Source organism: Neoarius graeffei, chromosome 11, assembly GCF_027579695.1.
Source record: "Neoarius graeffei isolate fNeoGra1 chromosome 11, fNeoGra1.pri, whole genome shotgun sequence".
In the NCBI taxonomy this organism is placed as follows: domain Eukaryota; kingdom Metazoa; phylum Chordata; class Actinopteri; order Siluriformes; family Ariidae; genus Neoarius; species Neoarius graeffei.
Genome location: NC_083579.1, coordinates 55,501,971 through 55,520,757, shown reverse-complemented (window position 1 = coordinate 55,520,757; position 18,787 = coordinate 55,501,971). Strand labels below are relative to the sequence as shown.

Here is an 18,787-nt window from a genome sequence, read left to right as displayed (position 1 = left end):
GGACATGTGTTCTCTGAAAGAACTAAATGCTCAATTTTTACCAAAGCAAATAAACAGACAAAAGGAAACCGGATTATTGATCTGGAGTAAATTCCTTTGAAGCTTTAATCTCATTTTGGTGTTGCCGAGTCAATGAGGATGTTTAAAGTGACAGTTATACTCTCAGGTCATCAGGTGTATCAGGCTGACAGGACGGATGACTGACTTTGAAGGCCTCAAGCTTCAGTAGGGTCTGGTTTATCCGCTTGATTGTGGGATACTGGTCCAGATCTACTTTAAACCTTTTTTTGGGGGAAAAAATGCTTTAACATTGCGTTCATTTATTTTTTAAAAGGTTTGTAAGATTTTAGGATTACATTTTGAACTTGGTTTTAGTTAAGAACCATATACCTTTCAGCATTGTAGACCTGGGGTACAAGACAAACGTCTGCCATGGAGATCTAAAGCAGAGTGGTTTTACAACAGAGGAAGTCAAAACATACAGAGATGGACATTTCACAATTGTTTTAATCAGTGTAGCATCCACTACTTTTAAAATATGCTTTCATGCAACATAGTCATGTGCAAAATAATAGCAGTCTAACATCACTAATGTGTTTACTGATTTAGGGGGAATAAATAGGTGTAGCCGAATAATGGGCAACCAACAGAATTGAGTCATGACATGCACTTTGCTAATTGGGTGTAATTGACTCATTTAATGAAAGGAGTGTGTTCAAATTAATAGCAGTATGGAGTTCAATTCGTGAGGTCATTCATTCTGTGAAGAAACAGGTGTCAATTATGGCCCTTATTTAAAGAAAGAGGGCAGCAAATGTTGTACCTGCTGGTTTTAGCCCTTGCTCAGTGAGTAAAAGGGGTCGTTTCAGACATTGTACCGAAGGAGAAAGATCTTTGATCAAGAAGTTGGTTTGGAGAGGGGAAAACATATAAAGTGCAGAAAATAATTGGCTGCTCCGCTAAAATGATCTCAAATGCTTTAAAATGGCAAACAAAACCCGAAACACATGGTAGGAAAAGAAATACTACCATCCACGTAGATCATAGAATGACTGACTAGAATGGCAGAGAAGCATCCAATGATCAGCTCCAGGGAAATCAAAGCAGCTCTTCAGTTACCTGTGAGTACTGCAACAATTAGAAAACACCTATGTGAAGCCAAACTATTTGCAAGAAACCCTCGTAAAGTACCATTGCTGGGAAAAAAAAAAGACGTGTTGAAAAGGTTACAGTTTGCCAACGAACACATTGACTGGCCTAAAGAGAAGTAGTGCAACATTCTACGGACAGATGAGCGCAAGATTGTTCTTACTGGGTCTAAAGGCCACAGACAGTTTGTGAGACAACCCATAAATGCTGAATTCAAGCCACAGTACACTGTGAAGACTAAAACATGGCGGTACAAGCATAATGGTTTGGGGATGTTTCTCATACTTTGGAGTCGGGCCCATTTATCGCATACCAGGCACCATGGACCAGTTTGAATATATCAAAATACTGGAAGAGGTCATGTTGCCTTTTGCTGAAGAAGAAATGCCCTTGAAATGGGTGTTTCAGCAGGACAACGACCCCAAACACACCAGCAAAGCAGGCAACATCCTGGTTCCGGACCAACAAGATTGATGTTATGAAGCGGCCATCCCAATCTCCGGACCTCAATCTGATTGAGAATTTGTGGAGTGACATCAAAAATGCTGTTTTTGATGCAAAACCCAAGAATGCAGAACAACTGTGGAATGTAGTCCAGTCAGCTTGGGCTGAAATATCTCTTCGCAGGTGTCCGATGTTAAGCAGTCATCAGAAATATAGGTTCTACAACTAAATATTAGTTCAGTGATTAACAGAAAAGCTAAATCTTTAAACAAATTTCAGTTTATATTGTAAATATTCAAGTTTGTAAATGAAAATGCAGACACTGCTATTTTTTTTTTGAACAGCCTATTCTTTTTTTCTTCATTTTCAGTTTAAAATTTACATTTTGTTCATGTTTTCATTTGGAATTGAATGTGCAGTGCTCCCAGTGCCTTTGTGTATATGGAAATAAATGCTATTATGAGGATTGAGCTTTTTCTCAGTTGTTTTAAACACACTGCTATTATTTTGCACGTAAGTGTATATACAATGCAGTCTGTATGTTTAACCCTTTATCCCATTCTCTAGCTCTCTGAAATTTAAACAAAAAGTAGTATGGGTAAGTGAAAGTGCAGAATAACTACTAACATTTGTACTAGACGTGTGCATGGGACAGTGATTTTGTTCACAATAGTTTCTAACATACAACCCTGATTCCAAAAAAGTTGGGACAAAGTACAAATTGTAAATAAAAACGGAATGCAATAATTTACAAATCTCAAAAACTGATATTGTATTCACAATAGAACATAGACAACATATCAAATGTCGAAAGTGAGACATTTTGAAATTTCATGCCAAATATTGGCTCATTTGAAATTTCATGACAGCAACACATCTCAAAAAAGTTGGGACAGGGGCAATAAGAGGCTGGAAAAGTTAAAGGTACAAAAAAGGAACAGCTGGAGGACCAAATTGCAACTCATTAGGTCAATTGGCAATAGGTCATTAACATGACTGGGTATAAAAAGAGCATCTTGGAGTGGCAGCGGCTCTCAGAAGTAAAGATGGGAAGAGGATCACCAATCCCCCTAATTCTGCGCCGACAAATAGTGGAGCAATATCAAAGGAGTTTGACAGTGTAAAATTGCAAAGAGTTTGAACATATCATCTACAGTGCATAATATCAAAAGATTCAGAGAATCTGGACGAATCTCTGTGCGTAAGGGTCAAAGCCGGAAAACCATACTGGGTGCCCGTGATCTTCGGGCCCTTAGACGGCACTGCATCACATACAGGCATGCTTCTGTATTGGAAATCACAAAATGGGCTCAGGAATATTTCCAGAGAACATTATCTGTGAACACAATTCACCGTGTCATCCGCCGTTGCCAGCTAAAACTCTATAGTTCAAAGAAGAAGCCGTATCTAAACATGATCCAGAAGCGGAGACGTCTTCTCTGGGCCAAGGCTCATTTAAAATGGACTGTGGCAAAGTGGAAAACTGTTCTGTGGTCAGACGAATCAAAATTTGAAGTTTTTTATGGAAATCAGGGACGCCGCGTCATTCGGACTAAAGAGGAGAAGGACGACCCAAGTTGTTATCAGTGCTCAGTTCAGAAGCCTGCATCTCTGATGGTATGGGGTTGCATTAGTGCGTGTGGCATGGGCAGCTTACACATCTGGAAAGACACCATCAATGCTGAAAGGTATATCCAGGTTCTAGAGCAACATATGCTCCCATCCAGACGACGTCTCTTTCAGGGAAGACCTTGCATTTTCCAACCTGACAATGCCAAACCACATACTGCATCAATTACAGCATCATGGCTGCGTAGAAGAAGGGTCCGGGTACTGAACTGGCCAGCCTGCAGTCCAGATCTTTCACCCATAGAAAACATTTGGCGCATCATAAAACGGAAGATGCGACAAAAAAGACCTAAGACAGTTGAGCAACTAGAATCCTACATTAGACAAGAATGGGTTAACATTCCTATCCCTAAACTTGAGCAACTTGTCTCCTCAGTCCCCAGATGTTTACAGACTGTTGTAAAAAGAAAAGGGGATGTCTCACAGTGGTAAACATGGCCTTGTCCCAACTTTGAGATGTGTTGTTGTCATGAAATTTAAAAATCACCTAATTTTTCTCTTTAAATGATACATTTTCTCAGTTTAAACATTTGATATATCATCTATGTTCTATTCTGAATAAAATGTGGAATTTTGAAACTTCCACGTCATTGCATTCCGTTTTTATTTACAATTTGTACTTTGTCCCAACTTTTTTGGAATCGGGGTTGTACTAGTAATTTTAAGCAATGGTGATGTTAACCAGGATAAAGCAGTTACTAAGGATGAATGAAATGTCGTAAATGCATAATGCAGCATTGGACGAGCAGCCACTATGCTCACATCCCATCGCTTACTGTCTGAAATCTACAGCCATCAAACAGCACTAAATTATGGCACTGTTCTGCAAGACCTGTTTTACCAGTCATTTTGTGCTCTTGGCATTGCTACACAAAACAAACTCATTGATATATAAGGAGGATGACTGACTATTTGGGACCATTATCTAGCTGTAATGTTAATCAAAAGCAAAGACTTCTTGAGATATTTGGTTTTATCTTAACATGCAAGATGCTTTTGTATGTTTGGCAGCCATACATGATCATCAATATTGCTAAATCATCAGCGAAGTCAAGGTCAGTGATAGTAACGGCAGGGTGGCGTCGGCTTTTTCTCCTGTGCAATTTAAAGCCAAGCTCCTCTTCTCTGCCTTCGTAAGTTTTGCACGTGATGTAATCGAGTACAATGACGAAAAGGTACAGTGCGAGGATATCACCTTGCAGTACTCCTGCTTTGATTTCAAAATACTCAGTTTCACCATCGGGAGTGATAACTCTGGCTTTGGTTTTTTCGTAGAGTAAATTAATGGCTCCAAGCATTCTTGGTGGTATGTTATATGCTTTGAGTATCTTCATCATTTTTCCTCTGTGTACAGAGTCGAATGCATTTTTGAAGTCAATGTAGAGAATAATTGCTTTTCTGTTGTGGCTTTTAACACCTTCAATAAGTCTTCTAAGTGCTAAGATGTGAGCAGTTGTTGACCTTTGAGGACGGAAACCATTCTGATTTGGTCGGAGATGTTCAATTTTTGGCTGTACTCTGTTGAGAATCATTTTATTAACAAGTTTTGCTGTGATAGATGATAGGCTGATTCCCCTATAGTTGCCGGTGTCACTTAGGTCTCCAGATTTTGGAAGTGGTATCATGTCTATCTCTGACCATTGCTCCGGCTTCACATTATCATTCAGCAGTTTGTTTGCAAAGTTGAGAATGATATCGTCGAGATTGCATCTCTTTAGCACTTCAGGGGGTATGTTGTCAGAACCACCCCTCTTACCCTCATTAAGTTGTTTCTTTGCTTTTGCTATTTCCTCCATTGTGAAGTCCCTGTCATCTATCTGCAGGTCATATAGGACGTTATCGAGGTCTGGATCATCGATCTCTTGATCTAAAGCTGGTACTTTTCCGAGTAGATTGTGAAAGTGATTGTACCATTTCTTTATTCTATCTTCCTGTGATTTTACCCTTGATGATCCCTCGTTGGGCTGATTTTCGACTAGTAATGTTGTTAATGAGTTTCCAGTTCTCCCCGTATTGTTTTTTTTGCATCAGCGTTTTCAACTTGTTTTATCAGCTCATCCAGTTCTTTTTCTTGTAATTCATTGTAGACTTGTTTGAGTTCTTCCTTCTTTTTTTCCAGATGTTGATGCTCCTTGTTGCTTGCGTGAATACTATAGTTCTTAAAAGCATCCTGTACCTCTTTACGTGCGCTTATCACACGAACATCTTCAGCTAATCCCTTTCTCTTTGTTCTTTTCTTTACAGGGATTAGTTTCACAGCAGCTTCTATGTTTGATTGTATGAACTTCCCATACTGCTTGGTCACATCATCATCCTCATTATAGAGCTCAGTGAATCTGTTGCAGACTGTGATTGTATACAGCTCCTCCAAATCGCTGTCACGCAGGGATGACCAGTCATAGGACTTTTCTTTTGCTGGACATTTGTGTGTTCGTAGACTTAGACGTATCTTAGCAGTTAACAGCCTATGATCGCTGCCAAGGCTACTGAAGCTATTGTAGGCCTCAACATTGTGTACGGAGTTTCTCCACTTTTTGTTCACAAGTATGAAGTCAAGCTGTGATTTTCTGTCATTCATGTCGGATATGTATGTCCATAACTTCCCCCTTCTCTTCTGGTACATTACATTGGTGATGCATAAGCCACATTCTTCAGCATAATTGAGTAAGAGCCTGCCATTGTTGTTGGTGTTAAAGTGGCATGTGTTACGTACTTCATTCTCACCCAAGTGAGCATTGAAATCGCCACATTCGATTTTCATGTGGTGTACTGGTATATCATTCACAACACTAGATAGTGTTTCATAGTGATCTTCTGCATCCTCGCTTCCTTCACGTTGTGGCAACCAACAGAAGGAAGACCTCAAAGAGGTAGAAGAAGGATAACTTATATAGACAACTTATTGTCTGACACTGGATTGGACAATGTAAGCGAGCTAAGGAATATAATGCAACAAAGAGACTTATGGAGCAAGCGTGTGTCTGACGTGATGCGACCCGACGGTCGGCCTAACTAACATGATCATGTAACCATGGGGTGTGCTTTAGGTCATGAGTACAAATTATTACACTGTAACCTGGTTCTTGAAGCTTAACAATGGTTTGTGATGAACATTCTGTGGCTACGTAGTATATTCTCTTTTTATTCTTACATCCTGGCTCATGTCAAAAGGTGTTTCTGTATATGCATTAATTTGTGATGTTTGATTGTCTACCACATATTTAAGGTCATGAGTTCATTTTATCAATGGCATCAAACATTTTGGTCTGTTTTAATCTGGAATCGATACAGCTCATCTCTCATCTCATTATCTGTAGCCGCTTTATCCTTCTACAGGGTCGCAGGCAAGCTGGAGCCTATCCCAGCTGACTACGGGCGAAAGGCGGGGTACACCCTGGACAAGTCGCCAGGTCATCACAGGGCTGACACATACAGTAGACACAGACAACCATTCACACTCACATTCACACCTACGGTCAATTTAGAGTCACCAGTTAACCTAACCTGCATGTCTTTGGACTGTGGGGGAAACCGGAGCACCCGGAGGAAACCCACGCGGACACGGGGAGAACATGCAAACTCCGCACAGGAAGGCCCTCGCCGGCCACAGGGCTCGAACCCGGATCTTCTTGCTGTGAGGCGACAGCGCTAACCACTACACCACCGTGCCGCCCGTAATCGATACATATCCCTATTAAAAGATGACAGTTACTGACTCCAGTTGCAAATGCAACATCTAGAATCACATCTAGCCTGTTTGGTTTATGCACAAGAAAGCTAACAATGATGCAATAATACACAGATGCCTGACACCACATTATCGTAGTCTTGGTTGAGGGATCTGAAGCTTCTCCTAGAAACACTGGACATGGGGCAGGAGTATACCCTGGATGGGACATCAATCCATAGCAAGGCACTATATCAATGATACTCACTTTTTTTTTTTTTCCACAAGAGCCATATTGGCAGAGCAAAATCAAGGGAAGAGCCACTTTTACAACAACATACCAAGTCCCCTTTTGCAAATGTGCATTTCTACATATAAATTGGACATCCCACAAAAAAAAGAAACAACACAGCCAATACATTTTCAATTAAGACCATATTTACCTTAATACTGGGATGAGTGGAAGCTGGCATGCATGTCCTCGACTTTCTTCATGTTGTATTTGTAGTTTGTTGTTGCAATCACAGTGAGGCATTCAAGAGGAGCATGGGTCAGTCGGTTTCTCTGTTTCCTCTTGATAGTGTTCATGGTTGAAAATGTTGACTCACAGGTGTATGCACTCATGAAGAAAGACATCACTTTCTGTGCAAGTAGTTTCAAACTGGGAAAGTCTGCTTCAGAGACCAAACTCCAGAAGTGGCCAACACCTGCTCTGAGTTCAACTTGGAGAATGGTATTTGTTTGCAGCTCTATTATTTCACTCTCCAGAGTGGCACGATTACCAGGGCAGAGCTGTGTGACGGTTGGAGTGAGAGAGGATACATCCACATGGAAGGGGTTTTCAATAAAATTGAAAATCTCCTTATGTTCAGTCACGTCACTGAATCTGGACTCAAACTCACCCTTCAGTTCCTCCAAAACTTCAACAAATCCTCTGTAGCTGAAGTGCTGCTGCAGAGATGGGTCACTTGTAGTTGTTGCACTGACTTTCGGGAAGTGGCTGAGTTCTCTGTCAGGTATCCACAGAGCAGTTATTTTGTTTTGGAATGCTCTGACTGCCCTCAGCATGTCACTTGGAAGCTTGTCTCTTCCTTGGAGCTGCAAGTTGAGAGCGTTCAGGTGACAATTAATGTCAGTAAGGACGGCCAGCTGTATGATCCAGTGTGGGTCTTTCAACTCTGGCTGGTGTTTCCTCTTGCTGTCCAAGAAAGTGTTGATTTCAGGAATGAGGCTCAGGAACCGCTCCAGCACCTTTCCACGGGACAACCATCTCACTTCACTGTGTAACACTAAATCGCTGTACTCTGTGTCATAGTCTTGAATTAACTGTCTGAGGTTTAGTGCTCTTGAAACAATGTACTTGACCACATGCACAACCCTTTGCATCACATTTTTGAATTCATTGTTTCTGAGCTTTGATACCAGTGCCTCCTGATGGATGATGCAGTGGAAGCTGATGAAATTGGGAATTTCATCTTTTTTTTTTTTCATGAGGCCAACAAGACCCTTCTCTTTGCCTTGCATGCTTGGGGCACCATCAGTACACACACCAGCTGAGATAATTTTCCTCAAAAAATACCAAAAGTGCATTCAGAATATCCTCACCTCTTGTTTGGCCATGGAGTGGTAGTAAGCACAACATTTCCTCTCAAAGAGTTTTCTTTTGGGAACTTCACCCAAATGCACAGCTGAGCAACATCGGTGACGGCTGTGCTTTCGTCCACTGCGATGCTGAAACAAGGTGCGGCGCGCAGATCAGCCAACAACTGGTCATGCACGTCCTTTCCGTTTGTCTTGCATCCGCCTCATTATTGTTGAATCAGACAACTGTAATCCTTTTGTTTAAGGATCGCGTCCTTGTTGTCAAAGTCTGTGAACAGTATTTCTGCTGAAGCCATAAAGCAGTCTTTTACTATTTCTGAGTCTGAGAACGTTTTTTTGGCCTGTGCCAAAATCCAAGCTATCTCAAAAGATGCCTCTGTTAAACGCTCTGCAGTGGAGGTTGTCCTGTGGATAAGATTTTGCTGCTCACAAAGTGAAGCAGTGAGCTGTGCTATCTTCCTCTTTCTTATTTCACTGCCAGGCAGATAACTTTCATTGAAATTTGAATGCGCAGTTTTGAAATGGCGCTCCAAGTTGCTTCGTTTGAAACAGACGTGGGTTTGTTTGCATATTAAGCACAGAGGGTTCATGCCATGAAGAATAAATAAGAATTCGTCTGTCCACTTTCCTTGAAACTTCCTGTGCTCATCTTGTATGCTTCGTATCTTTCGTTTTTTACTGGGTGCACCCGACGTTTGCCTGCTCATCCCCTCTCCAGCATCTTCATGCTGATTTTCGTTTGGTTTTTGCCCTTTTTTAATTAAAAACCGATCCATTGTGCCTGCATCTCACACTGGCTAGCGGAGCTAGTGTGCACTGCGGCCAGGTTTAACAGTGCCCCCCTTTAGGAAACACCATTAAGCCTTAATACTTAATAAAAATACTTAAAGTGCCATTCCACCATTGGATGTATTCTTTGGCATAAAATACAATATATTTTATGACAACATGACTAGACAGAGAAATCTTTTAGCTTCAAAATGATATATCAAACATAATTTTTTGACAACGACAAGTATATTAATTTTGCGACCAAAGTCACCTACCCTTTTAATTTCCACGCGGTAGTGAAACGTGATGTCATCGGCAGGTTCCCCTTCTTGTGTACCACGTCACGTGTGACGTGGCACAGATTATCAGCAATGGCGGATAGAACGCGATTTCCACTTGTCGATTGCTGTGCCGATATTCACCATCGACCGTCTCCTTTGGGCATCACTTGCTATTTTCCTTCGCTTCTTTTCCGAAGCTGACAATCGCGTTCTATCCGCCATTGCTGATAATCTGTGCCACGTCACACGTGACGTGGTACACAAGAAGGGAAACCTGCCGATGACATTACGTTTCACTACCGCACGGAAATTAAAAGGGTAGGTGACTTTGGTCGCAAAATTAATATACTTGTCGTTGTCAAAAAATTATGTTTGATATATCATTTTGAAGCTAAAAGATTTCTCTGTCTAGTCATGTTGTCATAAAATATATTGTATTTTATGCCAAAAAAATACATCCAATGGTGGAATGGCACTTTAATACTACAAAAATGCAAACAACTGCATTAAGTATAATACAGATGTTTGCGTTTTTGTAGTGCAGTGTTCACTGTATGTTTATGTAGCACATTTGAAAAAATGTATTGGCTGTTACCATATTGTTATAAGCTACTATACGAGTGCGAGCCACCAATTAAAGCTTGACGAGCCGCATGTGGCTTGCGAGCCACGCAATGAGTATCTCTGCACTATATACACACTAATCTGACACAGGCAGGACCATGGAGCTGTGAGGTGCTAAAAATGCCTGCTGTGCAGCCCTGGTCAATTACTTTTCTCCCATAACATGAGAGGACTATGCATAAAAAGATTTTTAAAACCCTTCATTCAGACAGTTTGAATTAAAGAGTTAGCACTTGAACTTCCTAAGGTGTTTCATTACCTCATTCCCAACACAGTATGTTCCAGATGTCTGCTTCAGGGTGGATTCGAGGGCTGCAGAGATAAATCATGCTAATAATTAAAATGGAGCAAATTACTCTCAGAAATTAATACTTAATTACTTCTGCCACAAACTCTTAATGTACATTAAACATATGGAAAGAGCTGAAAAGAAGCAGGGTGAAGTCTGAATTACGTACCATTGAATCCCTTGTTGATGAAATGTTGCGCCCACTGTACCTTTTCAGCACCAATTTTCTGTATCACATGGAGGTTCTGAAAAATATTTACCATGTAATTATTTTAATAATAATTATAATAAATGTGACCGACCTGAGAAATACAAGATGTTAATGTTGCAGTAGTCTATGTGAAACTAGAACTGTGAGTAAACTCACTATAGAATACCCCCCGCTTAAGAGCCTGTCCTCATATATTGCCATATATAAGGGAATAAGTTGAATTATCTCCCCTTTGAAACAGACCAGAATCATTTTCCTTCACGCACAGTTGCAGGTGGTACAGTATACTGCAACTGTATAAAGTTTCAGCAAAATCCATCAAACCGTTTAGAAGGAGTTGCGCTTACAAGACACATGGACAGACAGGGTGATTCCTATGTACCCCCCAAACTTTGTTTGCGGGGGGGGTATACTTGGGTGTCATCCACAAATAGTGAAATATTAGAAAAAAAAGGATTGTTTGCATACCGTGAGTTGCCAGTTTATTAGGTATAGGTAGTTCAAATCTAGACAAACATTTCTCTCCCCAGCCTGGTCTTCTACCAAGTGCCACCCTCCAGCCAGCTCCCCCCAATCAGCTAGGGAGGCTGAGGGCTAACATTCTTACTCTAAGACATGTGAAGCCAGCCAACCACAACTTCAAATTGCTATTCATGCTGCATCAAAGACTCCGAGGAAAGTGCTTTAAGCCCTCACATACATGAGTGTCCACTTACAGAAACACCCATGACTGGCTAGTGCCAGTGTGATTGACAGTATGCCATCCTTCCCCAGACAGCATGGTCAATTTTAGTCCCTCAGCTCAGCTGGAAGTGGTATCATCAGGATTTGAACCTGCAATCTCCCAACTACAGGATAAATGCTTTTCTGTTGTGCCACTCAGGAGACTCCTAAACTCTGTCACGTCATCAGGCAAACCTACCATATCGGTCATTTTATATGTCCATAATTACTGACTGTAGCCCCAGTATGTCAGCCTCCTATACATCAAAGGGACACGCTGCTGTGTTTTAATCAGTCTCACCAGTGCCACACACTACCATGTTAGGGTCAGTGGTGTCTGAGGAGTGTCACCCCAAAATACAGGGTTAGTCAAAATTATGTTAACACTAATGGATTATTTTTCTCCTGCAGATAAACGTACGCCATTGGGTGACAGATTAAATGGTACTGTTGCTCGCTGGTTTTTGTGTGTTGAACACAATGGTGAACAGGCTGAGACCGTCCTGTAAATCATCTTGCAGATTATGATGTATGTTTTGTGAATAAATGGTTTCTACCATTTAAGCGTTAACATAATTTTGACTAACCCTGTATTATTTGTACTAGGTAATTATGTGGCCCATTCTATAATTGCGGGCACATTTCAAGTGTTGACTCTGTTAGTCATGGTCAACTCTGTTATCATTAAACTAGGCAATCCATTAAAGGAGAACTGAAGGCAATTTTTTTAATTTATCAAAATTCTATTTCTCATTTTATTAAATATAGGAATGCATTTTTGATAGCTATTTTGTCACTGCTATAGTAAGTTATGAGTGTTTGAAATATGCTATATAATATATATCAGTCCATATGTCAAAGCAATGGCCGTAAACGAGATTCGTTGAGACCTGTGCGAGACATCATAGGACGGAAGGAAAACGTACAGCGGAAATCAAAGTGACCAACATCTGCCAACATTGTCAAAAGACGCTCACGCCCTCTTTCGAATGCTGATGTAATCAAGCTGGAAGTTTTATTTGTTTTGATAACAATCAGGAAAGTTTGAAAAAAATAGGCAGTAATCGTCATTTAAACTCGTTTTTGTGCAATATTTTGTTTGGGAAACAGTTTTCAAAATGGCGGCACTGACACCTGGCTGACACTTCACGTTTCAAAGTCTCACACAAGTCTCGTGAAGATTGCCCGGATAAGTGACGCCGGCTGTGGACCAAATAAACTAAATTCAACATGGTTAGTATTTTTTTTTTTTCTTTTTTAACAGACATCTAATTTTTTAGGTTTGTTTACCTGACATGTTTCGACGTATAACTTCCGTCTTCCTCAGAGTGTCTCCGGATGTTGTTGGTGACGCATCTTTTATCAGCTGATGTTTCTGAAGGCGTGGCCTTCCTGTCTGGATTGACAGGTCGGTCACGCCTTATACTGTCTGTTCGTCCCTTGCAAGATGGCACTCCAGGTATGGGAGAGCATGTATGCTCCCTCATCCCGGTTGATGGTCCTCGGGCTTCGCTTACGGATCTCCATGGCCTCCCTGATCCAGCGCTGATGTTTGTTATCTTCTGTGCGGATGACTCTGGCATTCCCCCAGTCCATAATGTGATTTTCCCTTTTGCAATGATCTGTTATAGCTGACTTATAATTTTCCTGTTGTGCCTTTTCTTTTATTGTTCGGGTTTGTCTTGTAGCTGTCTCCTTTTCGCACTCTTTCTTATGTTCATTTTTTCTTGTATTGAAACTCCTTCCTGTTTCCCCAATGTAAGTTTTATTGCATAATTGGCATGGAATCTCATATATGGTGTTGCATCTGTTGTCCGGATGTATTCTGTCTTTGGGATGAACCAGGATCTGACGGAGTGTTGTGTGTGGTTTGACAGGTCCTGTCAAACCACACACAACACTCCGTCAGATCCTGGTTCATCCCAAAGACAGAATACATCCGGACAACAGATGCAACACCATATATGAGATTCCATGCCAATTATGCAATAAAACTTACATTGGGGAAACAGGAAGGAGTTTCAATACAAGAAAAAATGAACATAAGAAAGAGTGCGAAAAGGAGACAGCTACAAGACAAACCCGAACAATAAAAGAAAAGGCACAACAGGAAAATTATAAGTCAGCTATAACAGATCATTGCAAAAGGGAAAATCACATTATGGACTGGGGGAATGCCAGAGTCATCCGCACAGAAGATAACAAACATCAGCGCTGGATCAGGGAGGCCATGGAGATCCGTAAGCGAAGCCCGAGGACCATCAACCGGGATGAGGGAGCATACATGCTCTCCCATACCTGGAGTGCCATCTTGCAAGGGACGAACAGACAGTATAAGGCGTGACCGACCTGTCAATCCAGACAGGAAGGCCACGCCTTCAGAAACATCAGCTGATAAAAGATGCGTCACCAACAACATCCGGAGACACTCTGAGGAAGACGGAAGTTATACGTCGAAACATGTCAGGTAAACAAACCTAAAAAATTAGATGTCTGTTAAAAAAGAAAAAAAAAAAAATACTAACTATATTTAATATAAGACATAATGAACGTAATCGAAATAAATTCAACATGGCTAAAAACCGAATAGGTCGATACAGTGGTGCTTGAAAGTTTGTGAACCCTTTAGAATTTTCTATATTTCTGCATAAATATGACCAAAAACATCATCAGATTTTCACACAAATCCTAAAAGTAGATAAAGAGAACCCAGTTAAACAAATGAGATAAAAATATTAAACTTGGTCATTTATTTATGGAGGAAAATGATCCAATATTACATACCTGTGAGTGGCAAAAGTATGTGAACCTCTAGGATTAGCAGTTAATTTGAAGGTGAAATTAGAGTCAGGTGTTTTCAATCAATGGAATGACAATCAGGTGTGAGTGGGCACCCTGTTTTATTTAAAGAACAGGGATCTATCAAAGTCTGATCTTCACAACACATGTTTGTGGAAGTGTATCATGGCACGAACAAAGGAGATTTCTGAGGATCTCAGAAAAAGCGTTATTGATGCTCATCAGGCTGGAAAAGGTTACAAAACCATTTCTAAAAGGTTGGACTCCACCAATCCACAGTCAGACAGATTGTGTACAAATGGAGGAAATTCAAGACCATTCTTACCCTCCCCAGGAGTGGTCGACCAACAAAGATCACTTCAAGAGCAAGGCATGTAATAGTTGGCGAGGTCACAAAGGACCCCAAGGTAACTCCTAAGCAACTGAAGGCCTCTCTCATATTGGCTAATGTTAATGTTCATGAGTCCACCATCAGGAGAACACTGAACAACAATGGTGTGCATGGCAGGGTTGCAGGGAGAAAGCCACTGCTCTCCAAAAAGAAAATTTCTGCTCGTCTGCAGTTTGCTAAAGATCACATGGACAAGCCAGAAGGCTACTGGCTATTGGAAAAATGTTTTGTGGATGGATGAGACCAAAATAGAACTTTTTGTTTTAAATGAGAAGCGTTATGTTTGGAGAAAGGAAAAGACTGCATTCCAGCATAAGAACCTTATCCCATCTGTGAAACATGGTGGTGGTATTGTCATGGTTTGGGCCTGTTTTGCTGCATCTAGGCCAGGACAGCTTGCCATCATTGATGGAACAATGAATTCTGAATTATACCAGCGAATTCTAAAGGAAAATGTCAGGACTTCTGTCCATGAACTGAATCTCAAGAGAAGGTGGGTCATGCAGCAAGACAATGACCCTAAGCACACAAGTTGTTCTACCAAAGAATGGTTAAAGAAGAATAAAGTTAATGTTTTGGAATGGCCAAGTCAAAGTCCTGACCTTAATCCAATCAAAATGTTGTGGAAGGACCTGAAGCGAGCAGTTCATGTGAGGAAACCCACCGACATCCCAGAGTTGAAGCTGTTCTGTATGGAGGAATGGGCTAAAATTCCTCCAAGCCGGTGTGCAGGACTGATCAACAGTTACCGGAAACGTTTAGTTGCAGTTATTGCTGCACAAGGGGGGTCACACCAGATACTGAAAGCAAAGGTTCACGTAATATTGGATCATTTTCCTCAATTAATAAATGACCAAGTATAATATTTTTGTCTCATTTGTTTAACTGGGTTCTCTTTATCTACTTTTAGGACTTGTGTGAAAATCTGATGATGTTTTAGGTCATATTTACGCAGAAATATAGAAAATTCTAAAGGGTTCACAAACGTTCAAGCACCACTGTATATAACTATATTTACTTCCACTTAGGGCATCGTATTACTATGATTTCATTGTTGAATGTAATCTATGCATAGTGTTGTGGGCATGATGATGAAAGAAAAAGTACAAAACTTTTTTCCTCCTTTAGTCCGAGCTGCTGCCTAGATTATTCTCTTTGTGTCACTCATATCAAAACCCATAAACTTTTTACATATTAAAAAACCCCACCTGTAGAGGCTGTATCCCGGAGGCAATGAGATCAGAAATCATGCGCACTTGTGCTCGCTGCTTTGGATCAGCAGGGAGGAGACGTGGCCCAGGCTGAGTTTCGTCAATGTACTGGATGATAGCCAGCTAGAGGCAGAGGCACGACAAGGTTATTGGTTGCAACATAGATGGGCAAGTGTCATTAATCGGTCTGCTTCTTTCTGCTCTACAGTTCAGTGTGCTGGGCTGCTGTTTGATAATTTATGAGTTAATGAGTGTGTGAAACAGCCTGACATCCTTCTCAGGGTATATTCTCACCACTCACTGTGTTGCTGTGATAGGCATTGGGTCCTTAGCTACTCTGACCAGGATAAAGCCTACTGAAGATGACAATGTGTGATAAAGCGTTTAAATAGCATTTTTATGTGGGTCATCATTTCATTGTGTCTATTTTTTTTTCTTTGAATCCGTTTTTATGCTGAGTTCAGATATTTCTACTTGTTTTTAATTTGTTTTTCTTTCTTCCTTCCTTCCTTTCCTTATTCTACTTATCCATTGCAGGTCACAGGTGAGCTGGAGCTAATCCCAGCCGACACTGGGCAAGAGGCAAGGTACACTCTGGGCAGGTCACCAGTCTATCTCAGGGCTTTAATTTGTTTTTGTCTTATATATCTTTAGCTGGTGGCAGGGTGATGCAATGGTTAGCACTGTTGCTCTGCCGAAAGCAAGGTTCTGGGGGTAATTCTTCAGCAGAGAGGCCAGAATTATGAAATGATTAATACACACGTCCCCCCTCTGCGTCTCCATAGCGACCCCTTAACGTCGTGAAATTTTGCACACTGTTTCTTCACACACTCAAGGTTCGTCTCAGCAAGTTTCTAGTCACTGCCTTAAACTCTCTAGCGCCTCCAGACTGCCTGAACTCGTCAGCTCAGCGATGTTGATAAAGTATGGAATCTAAGGTAAAATATACTGAAAACCATATTTAAAAATCACCCCAGTTATAGCAATGTTGCTTCAGAGAAATCTTGGTTTGAATTTTAAGAAATGAAAGTTCAGTTTTTTCCTGACATAATTCTGTTACTGACTTTTCTTTCCTCATAAAAGATTTTGCGTTCAGAATTAAACATAGCCAATTTTTTCTGCACTTTTTTAGGGTCAAAAGACCCCATATAGTGTGAATTTTTTTTATTTAATGCCATTATCTTGAGTACTGCAACTAAAAAATGTTACCACATTTTGCTGTGAATGTTATCCAGTTACAGAAGAACTACCCCTGGGTTTGAACCTCGGGCCGACTGGGGCCTTTCTGTGTGGAGGTCACATGTTCTCCCCATGCTTTGCGTGGGTTTCTGCCGACAGTCCAAAGAAAAGTGGATTAGGTCAAATGGCAACTCATTGCCCATAGGTGTGAACGTGATTGTGAATGGTTGTTGGTCTCGGTGCTAGCCTTGTAATTCATTGGCAACCTGCCCAGGGTGTAACCCACCTCTTGCCTGAAGTCAGCTGGGATTGATTCCAGCTTCCCCCACAACCCTGACAGATAAGCTTTATAAATAATGGATGGTTAGATATATTTAGTTACTCTTTAAATGATTTAATCATCTTGTCTGTATTATCATGTTTATTCGCTTATGTATATCAGTGAAGACTGGTTCTGTACCACTACACATAATGATTAACTATTACTATTTTGATTATTGGCATTAAATATGAGAGAACTTACTGATTGACCCAAAGTGATTCCATCGATGGTGACTGCAGGCACTTGCTGCATTGGGTTGACTGATTTATACTGATCTGTGAGCTGAGGCAAAGGTGTAATGTTACATTCACAAACTAGGAAGCATGTTGGAGACCTTGCACCTATGATTTATATGGGCTAGAGAAATTAAAATAACTTCACAATCCAGACACACAGTATCCTGTGTTTACCTGTTGGCCTCCATCCTTGACAAGGTTGACTGGTACTTGATCATATTCAATACCCTTCAGGGCAAAAGCTATTGAGATTATAATGCATGGATGTTAAACTGGAAGACGCTTCATTGATTAAAGACTGAACAGTCAGGCAGAGAACATGTGCATGTTGGGGAATTCAGTACACTTAAAGCAGCTTACCAATCCGCACTCTCCATGAGCAAGAACTTCTGAAATATCCATGAAGCACGGGCTGAAAAACAGGAACATGTTAATTAAAGCAAAGCAACTTTTTAATAGTCAAAGGAGTTAAAGACACACACACAAACACACAAATACTGATTTTATTATACATACGGTATATACACATACATACACACGTGTGTGTGTGTGTGTGTGTGTGTGTATATATATATATATATATATATATACACACACACCAGTGGTATGCAAAAGTTTGGGCACCCCTGGTTAAAATTGCTGTTACTGTGAACAGTTAAGCAAGTTGAAGATGAAATGATCTCCAAAAGGCATAAAGTTAAAGATGATTCATTCCCTTTATAGTTAAAGCAAAAACAATTTTTTATTTTCATCTTTTACAATTTCGGGCGGCACGGTGGTGTAGTGGTTAGCGTTGTCGCCTCACAGCAAGAAGGTCCGGGTTCGAGCCCCGTGGCCGGCGAGGGCCTTTCTGTGCGGAGTTTGCATGTTCTCCCCGTGTCCGCGTGGGTTTCCTCCGGGTGCTCCGGTTTCCCCCACAGTCCAAAGACATGCAGGTTAGGTTAACTGGTGACTCTAAATTGACCGTAGGTGTGAATGTGAGTGTGAATGGTTGTCTGTGTCTATGTGTCAGCCCTGTGATGACCTGGCGACTTGTCCAGGGTGTACCCCGCCTTTCGCCCGTAGTCAGCTGGGATAGGCTCCAGCTTGCCTGCGACCCTGTAGAACAGGATAAAGCAGCTAGAGATAATGAGATGAGAGATCTTTTACATTTTCAAAATGACAAAAAAGGAAAAGGGCCCGAAGCAAAAGTTTGGGCACCCTGCATGGTTAGTACCTAGTAACACCCCCTTTGGCAAGTATCACAGCTTGTAAACACT

The 18,787-nt window shown here is 41.0% G+C and overlaps 1 protein-coding gene across 4 annotated transcripts in view; it reads right to left on the bottom strand.

Annotated features, from left to right (window-relative positions):
- Positions 1-73: 73 nt before the first annotated feature.
- Positions 74-18,787, bottom strand: part of gstz1 (glutathione S-transferase zeta 1) — a 22,248-nt gene continuing 3,534 nt past the window's right edge. For all 4 annotated transcript variants that reach the window (XM_060934258.1, XM_060934255.1, XM_060934256.1 and 1 more), the window contains exons 2-9: positions 17,889-17,940; positions 17,703-17,770; positions 17,494-17,574; positions 15,789-15,914; positions 10,626-10,701; positions 10,427-10,479; positions 391-440; positions 74-281 (exon numbers count right to left, since the gene is read on the bottom strand). In XM_060934258.1, coding sequence (XP_060790241.1) covers positions 155-281; positions 391-440; positions 10,427-10,479; positions 10,626-10,701; positions 15,789-15,914; positions 17,494-17,574; positions 17,703-17,770; positions 17,889-17,940 — 633 coding nt within the window. In that variant the 3' untranslated portion in view covers positions 74-154. The remainder of the gene's footprint in view (positions 282-390; positions 441-10,426; positions 10,480-10,625; positions 10,702-15,788; positions 15,915-17,493; positions 17,575-17,702; positions 17,771-17,888; positions 17,941-18,787) is intronic.